This window comes from Branchiostoma lanceolatum, chromosome 15, assembly GCF_035083965.1.
Source record: "Branchiostoma lanceolatum isolate klBraLanc5 chromosome 15, klBraLanc5.hap2, whole genome shotgun sequence".
Classification (NCBI taxonomy): domain Eukaryota; kingdom Metazoa; phylum Chordata; class Leptocardii; order Amphioxiformes; family Branchiostomatidae; genus Branchiostoma; species Branchiostoma lanceolatum.
In genome coordinates, this window is record NC_089736.1 from 6,717,999 (window position 1) to 6,740,809 (window position 22,811).

Here is a 22,811-nt window from a genome sequence, read left to right on the forward strand (position 1 = left end):
ATGTCTGTTGCAATAGAAAAGTGTGCGTCTGTCATTAAAATATGATTGGGAAAATACCAGTGTCATGATGCATTTCAGACTTGTACTGTACTGTACTGTACTGTACTGTTCGGCCAAAATCAATAAAAAGAAAAGAAAAGAGAGCACCCTAGCTACCGACTTTATTTTTTCAGGACCGTACCCAGAAGTACAACCTAAGTTTTCTTATGCGAAAGAACTGCTGGCTCTTAAGTAAGGATATTTTCTTTCTGTGTGAGAATTGCGGTTATATAACACATTCCAGGCCAATTAATGCTTCTTGTTAGTTTGCTAGGTTGAACATTTATAATAAGTTCTGTAACAATGCTTCTGTTACGTAAATCACCTTATGTTAAGTAGGACCGCTATATTTTCTCGAAGACAAGGGGGTCCCCGAATGCCCTTCGTTCAAATTTCAAGATGGTAGTCTGATGATTGTTGCCATTCTTATTTCAGATTACTTTTAGATTTTTTCCTCACCAACTCACTCGAGTTCTTACACTGTTAACAGTTATAGTCGTCTAGTTTACATCAATTAAAGACAGTGGATCGTCCCTATCCCATATGACACATCCTCTAAAAACCGGTTTGACTGGTACGTAGTAAGGCTTAGTGCGCTCCTCACATACACCCAGAACAGAGGTCTACAACACCCAGTCCAAGGTATGTTACATTAGCGTCAATTTTCTAGCGTTTGGGAAAGAAATTTCGTTCACTAAAGATTTCGCATACAGTCCTTTAATTATAAATGAAGGATTTTGCGTTTTAGAATATTCTGAGACTGCTTAAGGGCCTCTTAAAGCTTCAGACGTTGTATGTACTTAATTAATTACACGTCTGGATGTTAGAAACGCCCTACAAGAATAAAGACACGTGAAAGACTTGACCATTTCCAACAGTTTTTGAAGATTTGTGTTGTTGAAGATTTGACATGTACAGTACGATAGGTGACAACTTGCTAACGTTACACGGGCTAAGGATACAACGTGGACTCTCCGGCCTTGATAGCTAAGTGTCTCGTGTCGTGGGAAAGTGATTACGTGTAAAAGTCAAAGTCTGTCAACTATGAATAATAGACGTGGGAAACCCATAGGAAAACTCAACTGATCACATGTATGTTATGTAAATGCTCTGTATGAACACACAAACTTTCATCTAACAAGTTTGATTTCTGTTTTTAAGAGATTGTTAGGCGTAGAGACCACTTCTCGGCACTGAACTAAATTAATGGGAGATACATGAGACTATGCTAGACTATAAAGACGGCGAACGTTGTTTTTGAGGGCTGTTAATGCAGAAATGTTCGCGGGGATTTAATTTCGCGATAGGGAGGACTATGGAGTACTCGCGGTGGTTTTGAGTTTGAAACAATAGTCAGCTACTGTCACACAATGGAACGGTGTTCAGAGTTCACCGCGAAAACCGCGAATATAAAACCACCGCAAACATGTCTGCGAGAGGGCGACACTTGTCAGGGGAAGAGTTCCATAATTTTACAGTTCGTAGAAATAAGCCGGTGCTATATATAGAAGGACTTTGTGACTGGTATGTGCATGTAGACAGTATAATGATTTGGGCTAGAGGAGCGCCTAGGCGTACACTAAAAAGCTCTAAATTGTGGAACAAGTATAGTGAGAGTCCAGCAAAACAATGTCCATACAAGTATCTGTAGAGAGGCTTTCCGCTAATGATATTGTCCAGGATAGTTTGTATCTTATACTTACAGCTTGTGTCAGAGGTTAATTGTACAGTTGAACATTCTTTTAACCAGTCCCTAAGTAGTTATCAAAGAGAGAGTGGCTATGCCCTTAGGGTATTAATACAAATGTACACAACAACTTATCGTGATGCCTTCAAGGCATAGTTACTCTCTCTTAGTCTTACGTCACGTCACAAGTCAAATACGTGTACAGTATAGTAAGAAAAATACACCATCTATGCATTCCCCCTCTTGAACCATTCTGTGGCCTGGATGCCGGACTGTCTCCAGGGCCTACACAGGCCAACTCCTCGGCTCTAGAGCTAACATGCCCCCGATGAAATTCTACAACAGGCACCCTGAGTTAGACCCCTTACGACAGATAGTATCGAGCTTGCGGGTCTGACAACCAAGTTATTAATCAATTATTCTGTGTTCTGTCGTGGCTATGCCCGAGGGTATCACGAAGCTTTTCGTGATGCCTTCAGGGCATAGTTACTCTCTCTTTAATTGTTAAAACGAATGTCACGAAGCAAAATAAGTGTACAGTACAGTACAGTAAGAAAAAATACAATACTCATGCATTCCCCCTTTTTGAATCTTTTTATGGCCTGGATTCCAGACTGCTTCAAGGGCCTTCACAGGCCAACTCCTCGGCTCTAGAGCTAACATGCCCCGATGAAATTCTACAACAGGCCCCCAGAGTTAGACCCCTTACGACAGATAGTATCGAGCTTGCGGGTCTGACAACAAAGTTTATTCTTCTGTGTTCTGTCGTGGCTATGCCCGAGGGTATCACGCATCTTTTCGTGATGCCTTCAGGGCATAGTTACTCTCTCTTTAATTGTTAAAACGAATGTCACGAAGCAAAATAAGTGTACAGTACAGTACAGTAAGAAAAAATACAATACTCATGCATTCCCCCTTTTTGAATCTTTTTATGGCCTGGATGCCAGACTGTTTCCAGGGCTTACACTTGCCAACTCCTCGGCTCTAGAGCTAACATGCCCCGATGAAATTCTTCAACAGACCCCCGAGTTAGACCCCGTACGATAGATAGTATCGAGCTTGCGGGTCTGACAACCAAGTTTATTCGTCTGTGTTCTGTCGTGGCTATGCCCGGGGGTATCACGAAGCTTTTCGTGATGCCTTCAGGGCATAGTTACTCTCTCTTTAGTGGTTGAAAGAATGTCACAAAGCAAAATAAATGTACAGTACAGTAAGAAAAATACAATACTCATGCACTCCCCTCTTGAATTCTTCTGTGGCCTGGATGACAGACCTGTTTCCAGGGCCTACACTTGATAACTCCTCGACTCTAGAGCTAACATGCCCCCCTATCATTTGGGGACAGATATTTTAGAGATTGGGGATCTGGCATCCAGGCTACCCCAACTGAGTAAGACCCCGTACGATAGATATTATAGAGATCAGGGGTATGGCATCCAAGTTAATTCTTCTGTGTTCTGTCGTTAAAGACTAGACCACGAGCTGAACCATGAAGCTGTCCGTTGTCGCCCTCGTGGTGATCCTCGCCACCGTGGCCTCGGCGTACGACCAGTCGGACCTGGACGCATGGGACGCCGCCGTGCAGCGCCTGCGCGCCCTGAAGAAGCGGGGAGGGTGGTGGTTCATCGGCGGCGACGAAAAAGACGCCGACAAGGTGAAGCGTTGTGACACGGACACGGACAAGGCGCTGACCAACTCCTACAACAAACTGTGCAAGAGCGAGTTTGCCACCTACAGTAAGTAACGAATACACGAAGCTGCAATTTAAAACAAGCCTGTAAAATTAAGTTTTCGTCTCGAAACTTTACGAAGACACTCATTCATTCATCTATTCATCCATCCATCCATCCACCAATCCATCCATCCATCCATCAATCCATCAATCCATCCATCCATCCATCCATCCATCCATTCGTTCGTTTATTGATTGATTCATTGATTCATTCATGCATTGATTCTTCATTCACTCACTAATTCATCCGTTCGTTCGTTCGTTCCTTCATGGATTAATTCATTCTTTCATTCGTTCATTCATTCATTTATCCGTTCGTTTGTTCATGGATAGATTGATTGATTTGTTGATTGATTGATTGATTGATTGATTGATTGATTGATTGATTGATTGATTCCTTTTCTCTGTCAGCCGCGGGGATCAAGACCGCCTCTGCCTTCCTGCAGGCGAAATGCAGCCAGCTGAACAAAGAGTGCTGCACGTCCGAGAAGGGCTGTGTGGACAACGAGATCTCGGAATGCTGCCCCCGCAAGAAAGAAGGGGACGAAGAAGAATTAGAGGATTGATCTGCGATATCGACGACAGCAACGTCATCTACCGATATTAGTGTGAAATGCACACTAGATCATTTTGTTGTTCTATTCTATTGTATCGTGTATTGGTGTGAACATAGAAGAAATCAGTGCTACGCCGATTTCAAGAGATCTTCCAAAATTAATGTAGTAACGGCCTAAAATATGGCCCTATATTATGGATCCCTTAAGAGATATTTGGTGGCGTTATATCGGCTCTGTAAGTAAGTACAAAGATCATTTGCTATCACTTTAAATGGCTGGGGGGGGGGGGCAATGGAGATTCAATCTTGTCACGACGTCCTTTTTGTGGGAAAATCCATGCCATCATTGGTTAGATCACAAGTACTGCTTGTTTTATACAAGGAGGTTTTAGCTCCCTATGACCTTACTTTATGTAATCTGTTTGTAACTAACCCCCTAACCTACAGAATAGTAAGTTTAACTATTTAGTTGTTGATATTCAAGGTTTCTGCGATGGAATTTCGTGCATGCAGCTTCATGATGTTATATCATTCTGATGAAAGTCTTGGGAGTGTATCCTCGCGATCAATTGGGTTTTAAAGCTACATGTTTTATTATTGCTATTTCAAAGTTACATAAAAGATATCAGTTCGTCATCATGTTCAGACGTTCAATTGTTAAACATACAAAGCTCGATCACACATTACTTTAATACACATGCTCTGTGTGTGTGTGTGTGTTTGTGTGTGTCACTGGTTTGTGTATGTCTGTGTGTGTGCGTGCGTGTGTGTATGTATGTGTGTGCGTGTGTGTGTGTGTATGTGTGTACGTACGTGCGTGCGTGCGTGTGTGTGTGTCTATGTGTGTGTGTGTGTGTGTGTGTGTGTATGTGTGTGTGTGTGTGTTGTGTGTATGTGTGTGTATGTGTGTACGTACGTACGTACGTACGTGCGTGCGTGCGTGCGTGCGTGTGTGTGTGTGTCTGTGTGTGTGTGTGTGTGTGTTTGGGGGGCCTGGTCATCAGTCTCGACGGGTCGGCTTAGGGTTGTTCTATCGGGCCCAGTCTGCTTAGCATTGCAATGTTTCTGGCAGCCTGTCCGTTTTTAGCTGGCATATCGAGTTAGCCAAGCCCGTAAAACTACCCCTGTGTGAACTAATCTGCATGGGCGGGCGGGCATCACTCGCAGCACCGTAGAGACACCGGGAAGCTCCCGATGGTATGGTTACCAGGCTAGGGGTCGGTGTTGCGAAAAAACAGAGTGAGCCACACAATGTCAGAGAATTATGGTCATCTCTCTATGCCATACGATAACTCTAGTGGTTCAATGAACTCAGCTAAGTGGCTCGCTGAAATTTGTGGTCCCCCATCTAGGAATAACCACTGTACAGCCAATGAGTGGTAATTTGTTCCCGCGCATTCTGTGGAAATCAACCGGACATGACGTCAAACACAGGAAATAGACATGTTTGACAGAGGTTATCTGCGGTCAAGAACGGTGAATGCTTACCTGTGTGAAAGTAAAGAATCAAGTTTTGATACATCTATATGCAGATAACATTGATTGAGAGAATATTTTTACTGACAAATGAATGACTCAACTTGTGTCACCAGAGAAAATAAACAAACAACAAAAAAGTGATCTAAACATCTCGAATAACGTGATAGAGACATGTCATTAGCGAGGAGGTTCTAGTCTATTCAACCTCCTTGAGCATTATCTGGTCACCATTCTCCATGTGCCGGCTTGGGGGTGTTCTACCGGGCCCAGTCTGCTAAGCATTGTCCTGTTTCTGTCAGCCTAGCCTGTCTTTTTATGTTGGCCTTTCGAGTTAGCACCGCCTTCGGGTAAGAGTGCCAATAGATATCAAGCCCGTAAATCATCAACGTGTGCGCCAATCTGTCTGGGCGGGCGGGCATCACTCTCAGCACCGTAAACATCCCGGGGAGCTCCCGATTGTATGGTTACCACAGAACATGGCCATTTTGGTAAAAGGTTTCGTATTGGAGACTATGACGCTGCAAGTATTGACAATCTAAGCTGTCTCAAGTGTTTCTTATAGACTTTTGAAGGAGCAGAACTTATAAGGTCTTCCAGGTGAACCCTGCGGAAACGAAGATTGGCAGTCGTTAAGTGTCTCCTGTTTTGACTTCCGTCCCTCATAAGATCTTATCTTAGTCTCGCAGAAAACCTCACCTTGTCCAACAAACAATCATTTCCTTCCAATCTCTCGTTCAATCTGCTTGTAAAGGTTCGGATCCGTGAAATATTTGATAATATTTCAGCTTTTAGTTCGACCCTTTTTGACGTTTTGCGCAGTATAGACACTGACGAGCGCCATACTTTTGACACCTGTTATTTTAAGACGAGAAGGAAGACACTACGCGCACCTCCGACGTCTTGAGTTACGCGATACGATCTCTCAAGGATTTAAAGGATCCTTTCTTGGAAAAAAGAAGACTTGAAGTCAGCCTTCTTGCTAAGATACGTCAGCAGCAAAGATATCATTTGGACGGTGTTTCTAACACGTCGCAGTTTGCTTTTTGACGGTGAACTGAAGACAGGGTTGTGCGATTGACTGTGCTAGGAGGCCAATATATCCACCATGAAGAAACAACTTGAGACAATCGTAACATTTTGTCTCATCGCACAAGCAGTCATACTTGCCCTTGCTAAGGCTGCAGGTACGTGTCAACTTGTATGGTAATCTAAATTAAGTATTACTCTGTGAATAGTGTTTTTTGTTGTTGTTAGAAATAGAGACACTGTTTCACTATCCGCGTGAAACACCGTTACAAAAGTTTCTAGTGGTGCTCAATGAAAGAAACATCAAAATGTTTCCACGAGTTCAGGAAATCTATGCTATGAATCGCAAACATTTGATGTAAAGTAAACGTTAGATGTTAACAACGTCTATGTTATTATTTTCATGATACAGATAAAAACTTGAATATGATTAACGGGGCAATACAATTTGCAAGCAAATCTAAGATTATACTTAAATGAGAAACTAAACATTTCACTATATATCACTTACGATCTTGAAATGCAGTCTTGTATCAACATACAGTAAGTGCGACAGTATTTATCATATGTCTTACATAAGTTCTAGGTCATTTCAAAAAACCCTTTCACGTCCTCTCTTTCCCCACAGTTCCCGTGTCACTGGGGTGCTACCAGGATAACCCCTATCACAGCCCTATAATGTCTGGCTCGGCCACTTCCGCCACCAAAATGACAGTCCAACGCTGCCTTGCGTTCTGTAGGTCGGCTGGAAATAGATACGCAGGGGTGGTCAACAGGTACGGGTGCCGCTGTGGTAATAAATTTCAAGGCGACACCGTTGTTTCGCGCCTACTACCGGTTTCGGACTGTACTGCACCGTGCGGCGGAGACCGTTCCCAGTTTTGTGGAGGACCAAGCGGATCGCAGAAAATCGAGTTGTTTGAAGGTAAAACGGCTATTTCATCAACCTGCCACCTATGTCTCTCTTTTTTTTTTTGTTGTTGTTGTATATATACAATTTGTCTTCTTTTTACGTTCTTGAAAACGGAGGCCGGTATTGCAATCAGTAGATTAATCAGTAGCAATCAGTAGCAATCAATAGGTTCGTGTTTGTTTGTCTTGGTGTGAGTCCGAAGTTATGTGAATAATACAGAATGTTAACCTACCAGGATGTAAGGCGGGAATGGTATATTGCAAGTCTGGTTTAGCTCTTGCCCAATGTCGTAGACAAGCACGAAGTGATTACGATGGCTATGTCAGGTCTTTAGGAGTACCCATTTTGTTTATCTTGAAATGAGATTGTCAGCATTGTTTTCCCAGCTTCTATCGGTGCCTGTGGAGGTGATTTGAGCAATGACGGCGGAATCATCTACTCACCAAACTTCCCTGGTCCGTACCCTCCCAACCAGAACTGCACATGGAACATACAAGTCCGTTCTGAAAATATTGTTAGGATCACTTTAAAACTTTCCGAACTGTCCCGAGACGACGACTTGACGATTATAGAGCACGGATCGTCACAGAGAGTCATCGAACTTATGAACCGGACTCTAGACATGGAATATATCAGTAGTGGCAATATCATCAGTGTGCAGTTCCGGACAAAACCGCAAGGGGGGCAGCTGGCACGAAGATTCATTCTGATCTATGAAGGTGAGTTTCTCTGATGGTCAAATCTATGAGTAGTAGGTTGAAGAAATAGACACTCCTTAGTCTTTATTTACTTCTGGGCGTTGTTGGTGTTATAGTTTCTTTTTAAAGTTGCTAGAGAATTGATTTTGTTTTTATGTTTTGTCTTTTTTCGAAGCTGTTGGCCGTTGTGAAGGCATCCCCATTGGCGCAGGTGTCGAGTCCGTGTCTCCTACAGTCGCTCTCATTGGTCAACGAGTGACGGTCACGTGCAAGGACGGACGCGCAGTCGCAGTGGAGTGTCAGAAAGACAGACAATTCGACGTCGAAGGTCCATATTGCACCGGTGAGTCACGTGATCCACCACACGACCAAGGCTTTTGTTTATGGATACAATCACATGGCTATAATCACACCTTTATTTGCATTATATCCATTTCATATCCATTGTACTTGATAATGACTTATTCCGGAGAATAACTGCCCTTCAGCAAACCCCACTGATGAAGTTGATTCCCCAAATGATTGACAATATGCTTAAACCCAATAAGATACTTAGTAGTAGTACATCGTTTTGATTATACGGTGATGACTGTAACATAAACAAATAAAACTATCGTAGATTGGAAGTCGCTGGCTTCAATTACTGTAGGAGTATCGTCATTTCATAGATAGCATCAAACAACGCTTGCAGTTAGATGTCAGTAAAGGCTAGATGTGACAGGCCGTTCAGTGTAATATAACCAGCTGCTGTCGCGCCGCGTACCTGCGAAGCTGGTGTACGTGTATGTTGGCAGTTTTGCCGGCTTTACAGATACAGATCTACAAAAGAGATAATACTCATGAACTTGGAGATTAATATTAGGTAGAAGGTATGGTGCTGGTAGGAATGACAAAGTAGATATTTGCCGAATTGATTATTGATTGCTTTCACTCACAACAACAACAACAACATCAACAACAACATTAATTGTTTTCCAGCAATGGGTTCTATTCCAGTGCAAGTGTCCACAATAGTAACCGGGACAGTGGTGGCAGTTCTTCTCATTTCATGCAGTGTGAACGCGTTTTTGGTCATCAAACGTAGGAGAGAGAGAAGGTAAGAGCAAGTACTCAACTTTATAATTACTTGGCTGGAAATTGTACAAAGTTTAGAGAGTCCACTTTATTGTCATTTGTTGTAGCGCAGCGCACTCACTTTGACTGAATTATTTCATGAAACATTTAATTTTTTCTCTTTAACGACAAATATCACTGACTTTACGAAATAATAAAAAAATGAAACAAGCAACTGAATAAATTCTCTGAAGACTCAGACAATTTAAATATCATCCACAATCTTCACCTGTGACTGAGAATGAGTGAAATATATCACTGATGAAAGGCAGTAGATGTTAATATCTGAAACGTCAGACCAAGGACTTGGTCAGACTCTTTAGAGTATCTATTCAATTGCATTATGAAATGTTCTACCTCCATCGAAACATTACTCACACTTTCTGTACTTTTGCAGGTTAGTGCAAGATTCAAATTCCGAAATCTCTGAACACGATTATGAAGAAATTCCTGATGTTTTTGAGATGAAGAACACCTCACGGGCACCCGTACTTTTGTCGCCACCTTCTTGCGAATTTCCCACCATAATTGAAACTGGATCCGACTATCAGGAACTGATCCCTGCAACGACTGGAAACCGTGACTACACCAGCTTGGCCTTGAACTCAACTCTCGCGAGTTTAGACGAGACTTCAGCACTCGGTGAGAGTGACATGAAACATTTCGCACCCATCGCCCCGAGTTCAGCGTCATCTTCAACCGAATTACTTGATACTGAACTTGATTATCAAGTGCTAATTCCGGAAACTATTGAAAACAGTGACTATACCAGTTTGGCTTGGGACTCAAGTCTCGCGAGAGTGAACGAGACCACAGCAGATGCCGAGAGTGGTGCAAAGTTTGAGAGAAGATTTGGTAGATGTTACTATAACATGGCTCAAAACATTTAACTTTTTTGGCCATGTGTTAATTTGTCCCTTTATCCATATATGCCAGTATCGTATACATTTGCTTTTGTTTGTCTGTTGTTGTTTTTCAAATATATGAGCCAAGGGTCTATAATAAACTTTGACTTGATAGTTGTGATAGCCATATGTTGGCCTGTGAGGTGTTGGTGTGTCCTCTCATTATGACAAGTGGTGAAATTTTTACGCCAGTCTTCTATGTTTATACCATAATTTTCGTTGTTCTATATCTGGCAGTTCAAAGCGCTTATCTATTATCATTGTCAAGGGAAACAAGATACATGTAATGTAAAGAGTAAGTCTTTACACTTACAGTTAAGTTTTAAACCCCGCTTGAATTATATTAAGATAATGTGTTGATATCTTTGTCACAATAAAAATTGAAACATTATCTTTAAGCTGTTATCATTCTGGAATTATTATAGTCTGAAAATTTCTTTTTGTCATAGATATGAAAGATACATGAAGGATAACATCAATAAAATTCCTATCTGTTTTTTTAAGGCCTGCCTCTTTCTCAGCATGCGCAGTGTTCTGCGTTTCTTTATCTTCTTTTTTTGCAATGAAAGAGATTAAAACGTAAAACACTGACACTGTCACTTCATCTGCTTGGAGATTACAATTTCCGGGACCGGTCTCGATTGGTCTGTTTTCTTCTTCTCTTTTTAATTTCCATCTTACGTGTAGCAGAATAACGTTTCACAAACAAAACCAGACTAATCATAAGCTACAAAGATTACAGTTTTACACGTGGAACGAAACGATGGTGACCCGAATACCAAAAATAACATCCCAGCGTCGCGTCATTTTGGACTTTTGTCCAGTGGGGGATATCAGTAGCCTTCCAGGCAGCAGACAGAACGGACTATCGGTAAAACTGACTGAAACGAGATCGTGCTCCATTCAAGTATCGGACCAATTCTTCTGCGTTCTAAACAGCTTCATGGTAAATCACATGATTGTTTAGCTATTCACACTCACTAGACTAAGTATTACTTTTGGAATAGTCATTGGCTTGTCCAAGACAATTGCTGTACTTGTGTCGCATATTACCGGTTTAATACCCCTGTCACATACATGTAGCAAGAAACCCGATTTTTAAAGATCCTCCGAAGTTCGAAGTTCGCAGCCCCATTTAGTACCATGATTGGGTAGATTTTCAAGCAAAAAATACGCTCGACTCTCGAGCTCGGGTGATTTTGAGAGTGGGCGGCCTTCTAGCGATTGCGTACTTGGTGACAACGAGTTCCACTCTACGATAGTTATACAAACACATTTAGGGAAAGTTAAATCCTGAGACTGGTCTAGTGTTGCAACGGTTTTGTCGAAGACGTGCCCACATATATAGCTGAAAGAATAGAATGCGTAATGAAAGTTTATGCCTTCATTCATTGTTTGTATCAAGCTCTCGAGCCATCGAGACAATACAAAGAGGACTACGTAGCATAACTAGTAGAATGTAATTGTAGATACATGTATGTCCATTTTGTTCTTCAGGTTATTGGCATAGCGGTGGTGTATGAGCAACAGAACAGTTACAGCTACAAAGATAGAACAAACATCTTCTATTTCACGAGAAAACGACAAAGCGAACTTCAACAAGGACTTTCTCCTGTTTAGATCATCACCGATTTTCGCCGCATTTTATAGTTTCATGTAGCGATTGTTTTCTATTATTTCTTGTCAGTTCCTAGCCGTTGTCCCATCCACATCCATTTCTGTACTATATCTTCATCTAAGTTATTGCTTGGCCATGCACTTTTGTTTCTCTTTCATGGCGTTCTTGACAAAGTCGAAGTTTCTCATCTTTATGATACTGGTAGCACTTAACGCATGCGCCAATAATACATTTCCAGAAAGATGCTTTGTTCGGATTGAAATCAACTGCCCCAAATCCAATATAACCAGTCTACCCACTAAACTACCAGGTATGGTGACCAAAATATTCCTCCAGGAAAACCGGATACAAACAGTCTATAACCTGTCTATCTTCAAAAACGTCAACACACTAAATCTCAGTCATAACTTCATCAACGATTTCCCTTGGGAATCGTTGACACATCTTACGCATCTTGTAACGCTTGATTTGTCACATAATCAGTTGTCATTTGTGAGGGTTGACTTGGCTACTCGCAGTTCGAAATTTCTTTATTTTTTTTAATTTCCACGTAGCCTACAACAAGTTGAGGACGTTTTCTGAGGCGAACTTGGGTATCACGCCCGACATCCGGCCGGTACCGGTGTTGTCGACCAATGTTCTGGCACGACGGTTTATACACGGGAACCCCATCCATTGTGATTGCTGTATGTTGTGGTTAGCAGAGATGGCTCTAGCATTTAAAAAATGCACTTCTTACGAATGTGCATGTAGTTGTTCATCTTCTGTCAAGAATGGTCCGCTGTATCGCGATTTTCGTACACATGGAGTCCCAAACTGTAGCAGTCCTGAAATCAGGAGAGACACTCCAATACATTTAGCAAACCTCCGTGCTTGCTCTACCAAACAGGACACAAACACCAAAACAACAAAACAAGCAGAAACTGAACTTCCCGTTTACGAAACAAATGACGTAGCTACTACTTCGACACTTATGTCTACAAAACTTCCCAAAACACAGCCAAACAGTGTATCAATATCTTTATCACAAGACAACTCTCATGCCCAGAACACAACATCTAAAACAACAGTTATCAGCCCTATACCAGTTATCATTGTACAGGGTATAATTTTCTCTACTTTCATTTTGGCATTTCCGATTGTCGTAGTCATAAAAAGGTTCCTTCATACAAGTGAGAGTAGTGATGAACAGAATGAGTCAAGCCAAAATGGAGAAAGTTCGGAAAATCCCCAGTATACAAGTGTCTTTGTGAATCCGGTGTACAGTAAAAGTAAGGTTGTAACTTGTAGGTCCCCTGGTCAAGAACTTACCCCTCAAACATGTCCCCAGGACACCAGTGTCTTTGCGAATCCGGTTTATAGGAAAAGCGATGTTGTGATTTGTGGATCACCTCTCCAAGAACCCACACCACAAACTCCAGGTTCGAATGAGCAGTCAGAAAGTACATTTGACCCAAATGCAAGTCAAAAATGCAGCGGATCTGAAAGTGAGCAACCCAACCCGCAAAATTCAGGTGAGAATGTATTATACCACAATCAGCATGGCTCTATTACCACGCCTACACAAAACAACATGTATGGAGTCGAAGATTAGGCCCCTGGCACACGTTCAGGACCTCCCCACGACTTTGCTCCCGACCACTCCCCAACCAAGGTCGGCACTGGGTTGGGAGTAGTCTGGAATCCATCCTGTCCTGACTCCAATCCGCTCCTCTGATCGCTTCTAATTCACATGCACAGTTTCCTGAGAAAACGTTGCATGACACATTCTGTTACTCCATAGTAGACATAGATAATATGACAAACACATCACTGACATCACGACAAATCCTATACGAATACATACACTGCTTGAGTTTTCTTAGCATTTGGATGTAGTCGTAGTTTTCAAATGTTTTGTTGTTTCGGCAATATGATTTATTTCAAGTACATTTCCTAGCAGTCTTTTGATGTTGTTCTTTACTAAAAATAATGTCTAGGTGTGATTTTTGCTTATTAATATCTTTAGAATAATACTAACTCATGTATACTCTTTCTCATGGAGCTAGACGAATGATATGTTGTTTAAGGTAGTACAAGTATATAGATTTTTCAAAATACTACATGCCTGATTTATGTATTTTTCAACTGCTGTAGCAATGTGGCATGTGTATTTGTAACGCAAATAAGACTATACATACTATAATATTGAATATCTGGTTGTTTACATGTTATAGTTGTCCGTAATGCTTTTGAAGCGCACTCAAGAACATGTAATGATCTCTATAAATATTTATATGGTTTTATATCTTTTTATATGTTTCAACTATCTATTTATAGAAAGGGGATGTGTTTGTGTAAATGAAATGTGTTAATTTGCTATTCACCAAATAACAACAATGTAGGTCTGTTAACATAATGTTCCGTTGTTTTTACAAGCGCACTGTGTTCTAGACCTGTAGTACACAAGTAGATGGTGTAACACTAAACAGGTGCCACACATTGTGGCCCGATTTACACACGCGGTTTTGACTCGATTTGGCCTTGGAGTCGACTCATTACTGTGCAAGAACACTGGGCCACTCAAGTAGCGTTTTCTAGTGGGAAAATGCCACTGGAGCAGCCCAAAGCTCCTCACACACAGCCCCGAGTCGACTCCGAAAACTTGAGTGTAAATCGGCCCTTGTTCATTTCACACACAAAATTAGTTTTAGCAAAAGATAGACAATCGAACTACAAACGGAGACATAGCGTGGCGTATCAAGGACAGTACGTACAGCTGATTGTCGCGATGGCTTCCCATGCTGACTCGCTGATGAGAAAACGCCTCCGCTCTCTGTGCAATCAAATCTTGTCTTTATCAGTCTACACTTTGTTCGCATGTTCAACGTGTCTCTTGCCATGTCTGCTCATGTAACATACCAAAAATAGATCAGAAGAGAAAGTAAAAGTAAAGGTATTTTTTTTAGGCTGTATGAGCAGTGGGTTGTTATCTACTGTGTCTAGGACACGGTATTGGAAGGTGGAGCCCAGCCCTCTCCGCCTTTTACCTCCCCAACCGAAGTCAGGTATCCATTTTCACACCTGGGTGGAGTGAAGAAAGTCGCGTTAAGTGCCTTTCCAGTGGCAACAACATCGGTGGCATTTCAAAGGATTCGAACCCAGGACCTCTGGATTCTGGCCCAAATAGCATAACCGTTTCGTCAATACGACGCCGCTTGGGCAAGAGAAAGTTTTCACTATAGACATTTATCATCCTTGTGAACATGGGGGGGGGGGTTGTTAAGGTAGACTTAAGATGAAATGACAAGTCACGTTAGGTCAGTGGACTAGCATTATGTATTGTACAGCTTGACGACGTCGTTTTGTTTAAATCACTGTAAATAAGACGTAAATACCTACTGTTATTTTTACCAATGTGGTTGATTGAATTTCATGCATTTTTGTCACAATCACATGTATAAGACATGAATAGTAACATGTGTAGTTTAAGTGTTTGATTAGTCTTTCTTGCTGTATTTGTATATGTATTTTTGAATTGTTTGCAGAGCACCCGATACGCATTGAATGACCGTATAAGTGGAAACTATCATAGAAAGTAAGCATTTGAACGATCAATGAAATACATGTTTATCAATACATGTGTGAAAGCAAATATCTTTGAATTCAATATGCTTTTTCTTCGTGCTGGTGTCGAATTTCATTCACTTGCAATCAAACCGAATTGTTCTTCGTGCTGAACACCATCCACACACTGACAAACATGCCTGCCCTTGGTACTGAAACCATCCACACACTGGCAAATATACCAGTCCTTGGTACTGAACACCATCCACACACTGACAAACATGCCTGTCCGTGGTACTGAACACCATCCACACACTGGCAAACATGCCTGTCCTTGGTACTGAACACCATCCACACACTGACAAACATGCCTGCCCTTGGTACTGAACACCATCCACACACTGACAAACATGCCTGTCCTTGGTGCTGAACACCATCCACACACTGGCAAATATACCAGACCTTGGTACTGAACACCATCCACACACTGACAAACATGCCTGTCCTTGGTGCTGAACACCATCCACACACAGGCAAACATACCTGTCCTTGGTACTGAACACCATCCACACACTGACAAACATGCCTGTTCTTGGTGCTGAACACCATCCACACACTGGCAAATATACCTGTCCTTGATACTGAACACCATCCACACACAGGCAAACATATCTGTCCTTGGTACTGAACACCATCCACACACAGGCAAACATACCTGTTCTTGGTACTGAACACCATCCAGACACAGGCAAACATGCCTGTCCTTGGTACTGAACACCATCCACACACTCACAAACATGCCTGTCCTTGGTACTGAACACCATCCACACACTGGTAAACATACCTGTCCTTGGTACTGAACACCAAGACTTATAATAGTCATCCATCACCAGGAACGTGTATGGAGTTCAACAGTACTGCTACAATTATTGGTCAGTTTACCGAAAATGAACTGAACTTTATACTTAATAGTACTTTCATTCAAATCGCTACACGTTACACCATTGATCTTATTTGGACGCCATTGATGTTTAGTTGTTTTATGAGGAACGGCGTTTGTCAAAGATGAAGCGGTCTCCACGGTAACCGCGGCAGGAGCAGTTTTCTCGCCGGGAGAGCTTCTTCCAGGTCCCTTGGCACCCGACGGTGTCCGCCGCCTCCCACCATCTGTCGGTGTTCGGCCCACGGTCCCCGATGCAGCGCATCTTCCTGTCCATGGCGTGCGGCTGACCCTCCACGCACACGTTAGCACCGGCCCGGATAGTCCGCGTCCAGCGTGCGGAGTAGTGGAGACGGCAGGCAACCGAGTTGGAGATGATTTCAAAGTACATACAATACCTTTAAAATAAAGATGCGAAAAAAAGTCATTTGCATGCATATATGTATTTTTTCATCAAAATCACTATCTTTTCAAAATTCTGAATCAAATAATGTAAAATAACACAGTTACTGATCACGAAGAGTTAGATGATTGCTATCGCTTTTCGATAGCTTTCAAAGTTGATCTCTACGTTAATCAGTCACATTGGACCGGGACGGGGGTTGCCAACAGCTACAAACTTCTTGGCGAAGGTCAAGTTCACGGCACTGATAAACACATTCATGTCAGGTTCATCTGTGAAGTAGAGGGAAGTGCTAACCATACACTCACGTGTGCGATGTCCAGTTAACCGTGATGTGGCCCATGGCTCCCGCCATTTCGTCGGTCTTTGGTCGCTGACCGTAGGGAGCTGGCATGATGTACGCTTTCACTGCACAACAAGGGCCACGAAATATCGTTAAGCGTTGGTAGCATTAATCTATACAATCTACGGGAGGACGCAAGTGGGCGCACCAGTATACGATGCTAGCTACATTGAAATGTCGAGGAGCAGTAGCAGTAGATCTAAATGAAAGGATATGATTCAAAGCGAAATTACAAACATAACAAACATCACGTCTTGTTTTGGACGTTACAGAATCAGTCCTTACCACAGCATGGTGCGTCACACACATCCCATCTCTTGCTGGGATCCGTGGTGTAGCACCAAAGTCTGGTCCAGCGGTCTGGATTCCGGCAGTAGTTCTGTTCCAATCCAGCTGAAGGGTACCTGGCCGGTGTCCTGTCATGCACATGCGGCGTCTGACTGTCCCAGCGTTGACACGTCCTGCCTGTGGCGGTCACAGAGATTTTTCCACGGTAGGATCCCCCAAATCCCATCCCGCAATTTTCTGGTTCCGATGAAATGTTTAAAAATAGTTATTATTGATAAACGTTGTGGGTCTGCATGCTATTTTCCGTTATGCTTAGGTCCCAAATGGAAAACGGGCCCCGGCGGGAACTTGGCTGTTTCGCACTTTCAGGCGTGACCCCTACGTATGCGTAGCCCCGTGGGACACCCTGAATAGCCCCCGGCCGGGACGCCGAATCATCTTAACTCGGACTTAAAATCAACGCGGGACCCGGGAACCAATTAAAACCGTGATCTAATCGTGCGAATTTTAGCGTAATACGTCAAGGGCATACTTCTGAATTCAGCGTAAAGGTCTGTCGGGACCACTTCCCGCAGACCCTCTTTGCGAAGGTGCAATGTAGGGTGACTGCATTGAATTTCAAGCGGAACATATTTAAGTCATAGGGACCATGATCGGATAGGTGTAAAGCTTACGAAGACACATCGTTGAATAACAATGCTTTGAATTTAGATACCTGAGTTGCTCCCTTGAAGGATGGGTGAGTTAGAACTATCACTGCTCCCAAGCTTCGGTGGGTGGGTACCGTCAGTGCTCCAAAGGGTCGGTGGGTGGTTACCGTCAGTGCTCCAAATGGTCGATGGGTTGTTACCGTTTGTGCTCTCAGATGTAGGTGGATCCGTGCAGTTAGTGCTCCCAAAGATGGGTGAGTTGGCATCCGTGCTAAACTGGAAAACGAAAGCAGCAGCAACAACAACAACACAAACTTGACAACTTTGTACATCCTTTGGTCACTGAACTGTTCCCTATAACAGTGTCCAATCATGTGGAAAGGGGACCTAAAGTTTTATCCTCGTTTCCATGATTCATTTAATGGGGGTATTGTTTTCAGTGTGTTTGTTTGTGTTTTTGCATTATGTATTTTTCATATACTAGTCTCAAGTTTACGGCAGTGACAGGAAGTGAAGGTCATAGTTGCCAGAGTTACAAAAAGTAAAGTTCGTTGCCAGCATTACCTTGTGGTGTCAACCGACAGACATTACAGGTCATGGGGTCAATGGAAGATCCTACTAGTTCACAGGGATGTAATGGCTTTTGGTCTGTCTGTCATTTTTGCAGTTGCATATTTTCAATATGGTAGTCGTCTTCACCGTAGAATGTCAGGGATCGAGCTACGCTGCATATCATATTTCAGTCAGCTTTAGTTTATGTTCAATATATTCTCTGTCTACAAGAGATATGAAGCATTTACCATTTGGATGCCCTCATCCTGCTTGTTGGGGTACAGTGCAAGGATGATTGCCATAGTCGTCACCCCTATCAGGGCAAGGCAGACCATCGTGAGAGTGGGCCAGTGAAGGATTGCAGAACGCCCTGTTCAAAACAATTCAAATGTCATGATTATTGTCTTTCTTCGCAGCCAAGGGCTGAATTGCAAGGGGCTTGCAATTGTTGAGAAAAGATCGCCACCTCTGTACGACAATTGTCCCATGTGCGGCCATAGGACAAATTCAAATCATCTAAACTAAAGGTGACACAGAGATCTTCAACAGAAATTGATACTAATTGTGGTCCCACGCAACAATTAAACAAGTCTAATAGACATTTTTCTGCATTTCTGCAGGTAACTGATAAATTTAGGCTACATGCACCACTGGCAAATTTTACCAGTAGCTGTTTTCTTAAAGTGCCTTTCAGTCTATGAAACATATTTTGAAGGGGTCTTATGTATGAATCAATACATGACAATAGTCCCACACGAAGGTGAACAATAAACATCACGAGAATAGCATGTCTCCAAAACGGGTTTACAAAGAGAAAAACGGTGATCTCAGATAAAGGTAGTCCTATAGCCTTTTTGAGGCCGTAGGGCAGAGGGTTGTTCTCCACTGTGTCTAGCTAGGGCACGGTATTGGAAGGCGGAGCTCAACCCTCTTTTTCCACCGCCTTTTACCTCCCCAACCGAAGTCAGGTACCTATTTTTACACATGGGTGGAGTGAGGAAAGACGTGTAAAAGGCATTTCTCAAGGGCACAACATCGGTGGCAGGTCAGGGGATTCGAACCCAGGACCTCTGGCTTCTGGGCCAAACACCCCAGCATGACACCACAAACTACGGTAAGCGAACCTTAATATTCTCCCTGTTGCCTAAACCCTTAACCAATGAAAATCTAGTGCCAAACAGGTTCTTTAGCATACCGAGGGTGAAAGCACTAGTAACACTGCAAAAAATTGTAAAACAAAACAATGTTACGTTGCCTTACCATTTAAAGCATGTTGACGATTGTTTCCTCTATTTATCGGTTTGTGTTGACGTTCATTTGCCTCCAGAGGACCATGAAGCTCATGTACTATGGCGTCACCGCTTATATTTTCCAGATTTGCTTCCGCGCCATTCTCATACATGTTTGCCACAGCGCATGGTTTTAAATACTCAGTATCGTCAAAGACGCCATGATGCTTGGTTTCATGGTAGGCATCATTCTTTGTGGCAATAGTGTTTTCATTGGTGTAAAAACGTACAGTACTGACCGCTTGTTTGGTTTTAGGTTCTTTTTCTGCATACAACTTGTTTTCTTCAGCTGTAGCTTTAAAATGCACTTCTTCATTTGTCTCAGAGAAAGTGTACAAGGCGCTCGAGTCTTCAATACTGTCTGCTTGTTTGGCTTTAGGTTCTTTTTCTGCATACAAGTTGTTATCTTCAGTTGTAGCTTTAAAATGTACTTCTTCATTTGTCCCAGTGAAAGTGTACAAGGCGCTCGAGTCTTCAGTACTGTCTGCTTGTTTGGCTTTAGGTTCTTTTTCTGCATACAAGTTGTTTTCTTCAGTTGTAGCTTTAAAATGCACTTCTTCATTTGTCCCAGTGAAAGTGTACAAGGCGCTCGAGTCTTCAGTACTGTCTGCTTGTTTGGCTTTAGGTTCTTTTTCTGCATACAAGTTGTTTTCTTCAGTTGTAGCTTTAAAATGCACTTCTTCATTTGTCCCAGTGAAACTGTACAAGGCGCTCGAGCATTCAGTTCTGTCTGTTTGTTTGGCTTTAGGTTCTTTTCCTGCATACAAATTGTTTTCTTCAGCTATAGCTGTTGCTTCTTCATTTGTCCCAGGGAAATTATACAAGCCACTCGGGTCTTCAGCTCCGTTCTTAGTACATGCAAGATTGCATACATCAGTGGCCTCTGGAGTGGGGATATCGTTATTTTCTGCATGATGATCGCTTGTCTTGTCATCAGGCCGACTGGCACAACTGCTTAATATGCGTTCAAGTTCATTGCCAGCTATGTACGTGGCCTCTACTGACAACATGTCTTGTCCAGTAGTTGGAGATCCGCTACCGTATAGTGGCAAAATTGTTTTTGGTGACGCCTCAAGGGCGGAGGTATTTTTAGGATTTGCAATGTTTCCTTTATACATGGCGTCTATTTCTTCGTGTTTTGATGTTTGTGTGTCTGGCTTCTCGTCATTTGTAGAATATATTGGATTGTTGTCATCTGTAGCTGGTTCAAGTACAGGATCTTGCAGACTTGCAGTTTCTGTTGAATCTGCTGTAAAACATGAAATGTTATGTTTACATCACGAAGTCTTTATGTACCAATCAATAAAACAATCAAGTTGCACCAACCAACCAACCAACCAACCAATCTGTCAATTCATGCCAAATACATTGTCTAGCATTTTCAATAACTGTGAGCACAAAATACGATGAAGGGGGCTGATCCGCTGGTAGTGATGTGTGTGTTTAACTACCATACTCTTTCACAAATACTGAGTGCTAAGCAGAGAAAGCAGTATGTACCATTTTTAAAGTCTTTGGCATGACCCGGCCAGGGTTGAACTCACGACCTACCGTGTACAAGGTGCACACTCTACCAACTACGCTATTGCACCTTCCCCGCAATGCCCCCATATAACACTTTTTTTCTGTTCAAAGATCCTATGTCCACACAGTCTCCAGATATAACATATACCATGCACTGAGCACCCCTGCCCCCGGTGTGTGTGACTTACCTGTGGCGGAAAATGTATCCTCCTCTGTCTTTCTTGTTCCGGACATCATCGTAACAACAGATATGCTGGGATCTGGTTATGACAAATTGCTGCATAAAGACTTCTATGATTCATTACAGAACCTATGATGAAGATAATGTTAAAAACAGATAAAATCTAGATCTTTCGATGCTATGAATGTATTTTACCAGTGAGTAGATGTCACGGTAGTCCTGTAGTTGTAGGTATGGTACTGTGGAGGGTGTTATTTGGGTTTCCATAGAAGCTGCAAAGCTAAACAGACCGATCCCGACTGTCCACCACAACTAAAACTTCAACCAATGAGAGAATGGCAATTCCGAGAACCAACAAATTAAATTGTTGTGGCCTCACGGTCTCTTGCTTGATTTATATTAAAGGTCTGAGAACCAAGGCGATACTGTAAATCTTGAAATATTCGTGGTGGTTTTCCTTTCGGTTTTCGGCGTGACTTCTTCCCATGAAATCATAACTGTGAATATGAATATGTGTTTTGTATTCTACTGCGAAAGCGAGTAACAATTCCCCTCCTACCGCGAAATCACATCCCAACAAAAATAAATGAACTTACAGTATCACCCCCAATGCGCCACGTTACTAGATCATAGCACAAATCTGCGTGGGAGACAAAACAAAATGTTTGCGTTGTTGTTTCTGTATTTTGATTTTTACCAGGAAAATATTGTTCACGCAGACAGCATATTGCAAGATGAGTTTTATAGATATGTTTTAAAGATAAACATGCACCTAAAAATGGGGGGGGGGGGGCTGAGACCTTGTACTCGAACAGGATTTCTCTTGGTAGCTTCCCGGTCCAAACCTGAAAGCTGGTCCAGCCATTTTAGGAGCAAAGAGAGAACACCATACAGAACACAAAGCGGTGTTTTCAGTATTCTGAGTCGAGGTACCAGACCAACCACAGGTCGGATCGCCCAATCCAATTATGTAGGTTCTTGAACATTTTTGAATACAATAAGGGACAAAGATTAAAAGGCTAAAGATTAAAATGACAAAACTACAAATAACTGATTTCACTTTTCAGACAGTGTGTTGGAATTTACAAATATTATCCTCTTTGTTTTCAAGACGATGTTCGAGTTAAGTCTTCTCTGGTTCAAGTCCAGGCTAGTAGAAATATTGCATAGTAGTCCTGTTTGGGGGTATTTTTCATTTGGTGGCCGTCTCATTCTTTTGAATTTTCTAGTCAAATTATTTTTGGATTGTATTCTTACAAGTTGAAAGATTTCTTCATGGACAGCTTTTCATAATGGCTTGCATATCAAACTGATTTGAGCTTTCTTAAG

The 22,811-nt window shown here is 42.3% G+C and overlaps 1 protein-coding gene and 1 long non-coding RNA gene across 3 annotated transcripts; both read left to right on the forward strand.

Moving 5' to 3' along the window:
• Nucleotides 1-578: 578 nt before the first annotated feature.
• On the forward strand, nucleotides 579-4,650 carry LOC136420788 (uncharacterized). 2 transcript variants are annotated; one of them, XM_066407888.1, is made up of 3 exons: nucleotides 579-681; nucleotides 3,201-3,462; nucleotides 3,870-4,650. In XM_066407888.1, the coding sequence occupies exons 2-3, from the start codon at nucleotides 3,216-3,218 to the stop codon at nucleotides 4,022-4,024; spliced, it is 402 nt and encodes a 133-aa protein (XP_066263985.1). In that variant the 5' UTR covers nucleotides 579-681; nucleotides 3,201-3,215; the 3' UTR covers nucleotides 4,025-4,650. The 2 variants fall into 2 exon arrangements, with proteins under 2 accessions (XP_066263985.1, XP_066263984.1); XM_066407887.1 differs by having other exon boundaries at nucleotides 581-681; nucleotides 3,196-3,462.
• A 3,663-nt stretch (nucleotides 4,651-8,313) lies between these two features.
• LOC136420876 (uncharacterized) lies at nucleotides 8,314-10,539 on the forward strand. The gene is made up of 3 exons (XR_010753338.1): nucleotides 8,314-8,473; nucleotides 9,109-9,226; nucleotides 9,641-10,539. It is a non-coding gene; the product is annotated as an uncharacterized lncRNA (long non-coding RNA).
• The last annotated feature ends 12,272 nt before the right edge of the window (nucleotides 10,540-22,811 follow it).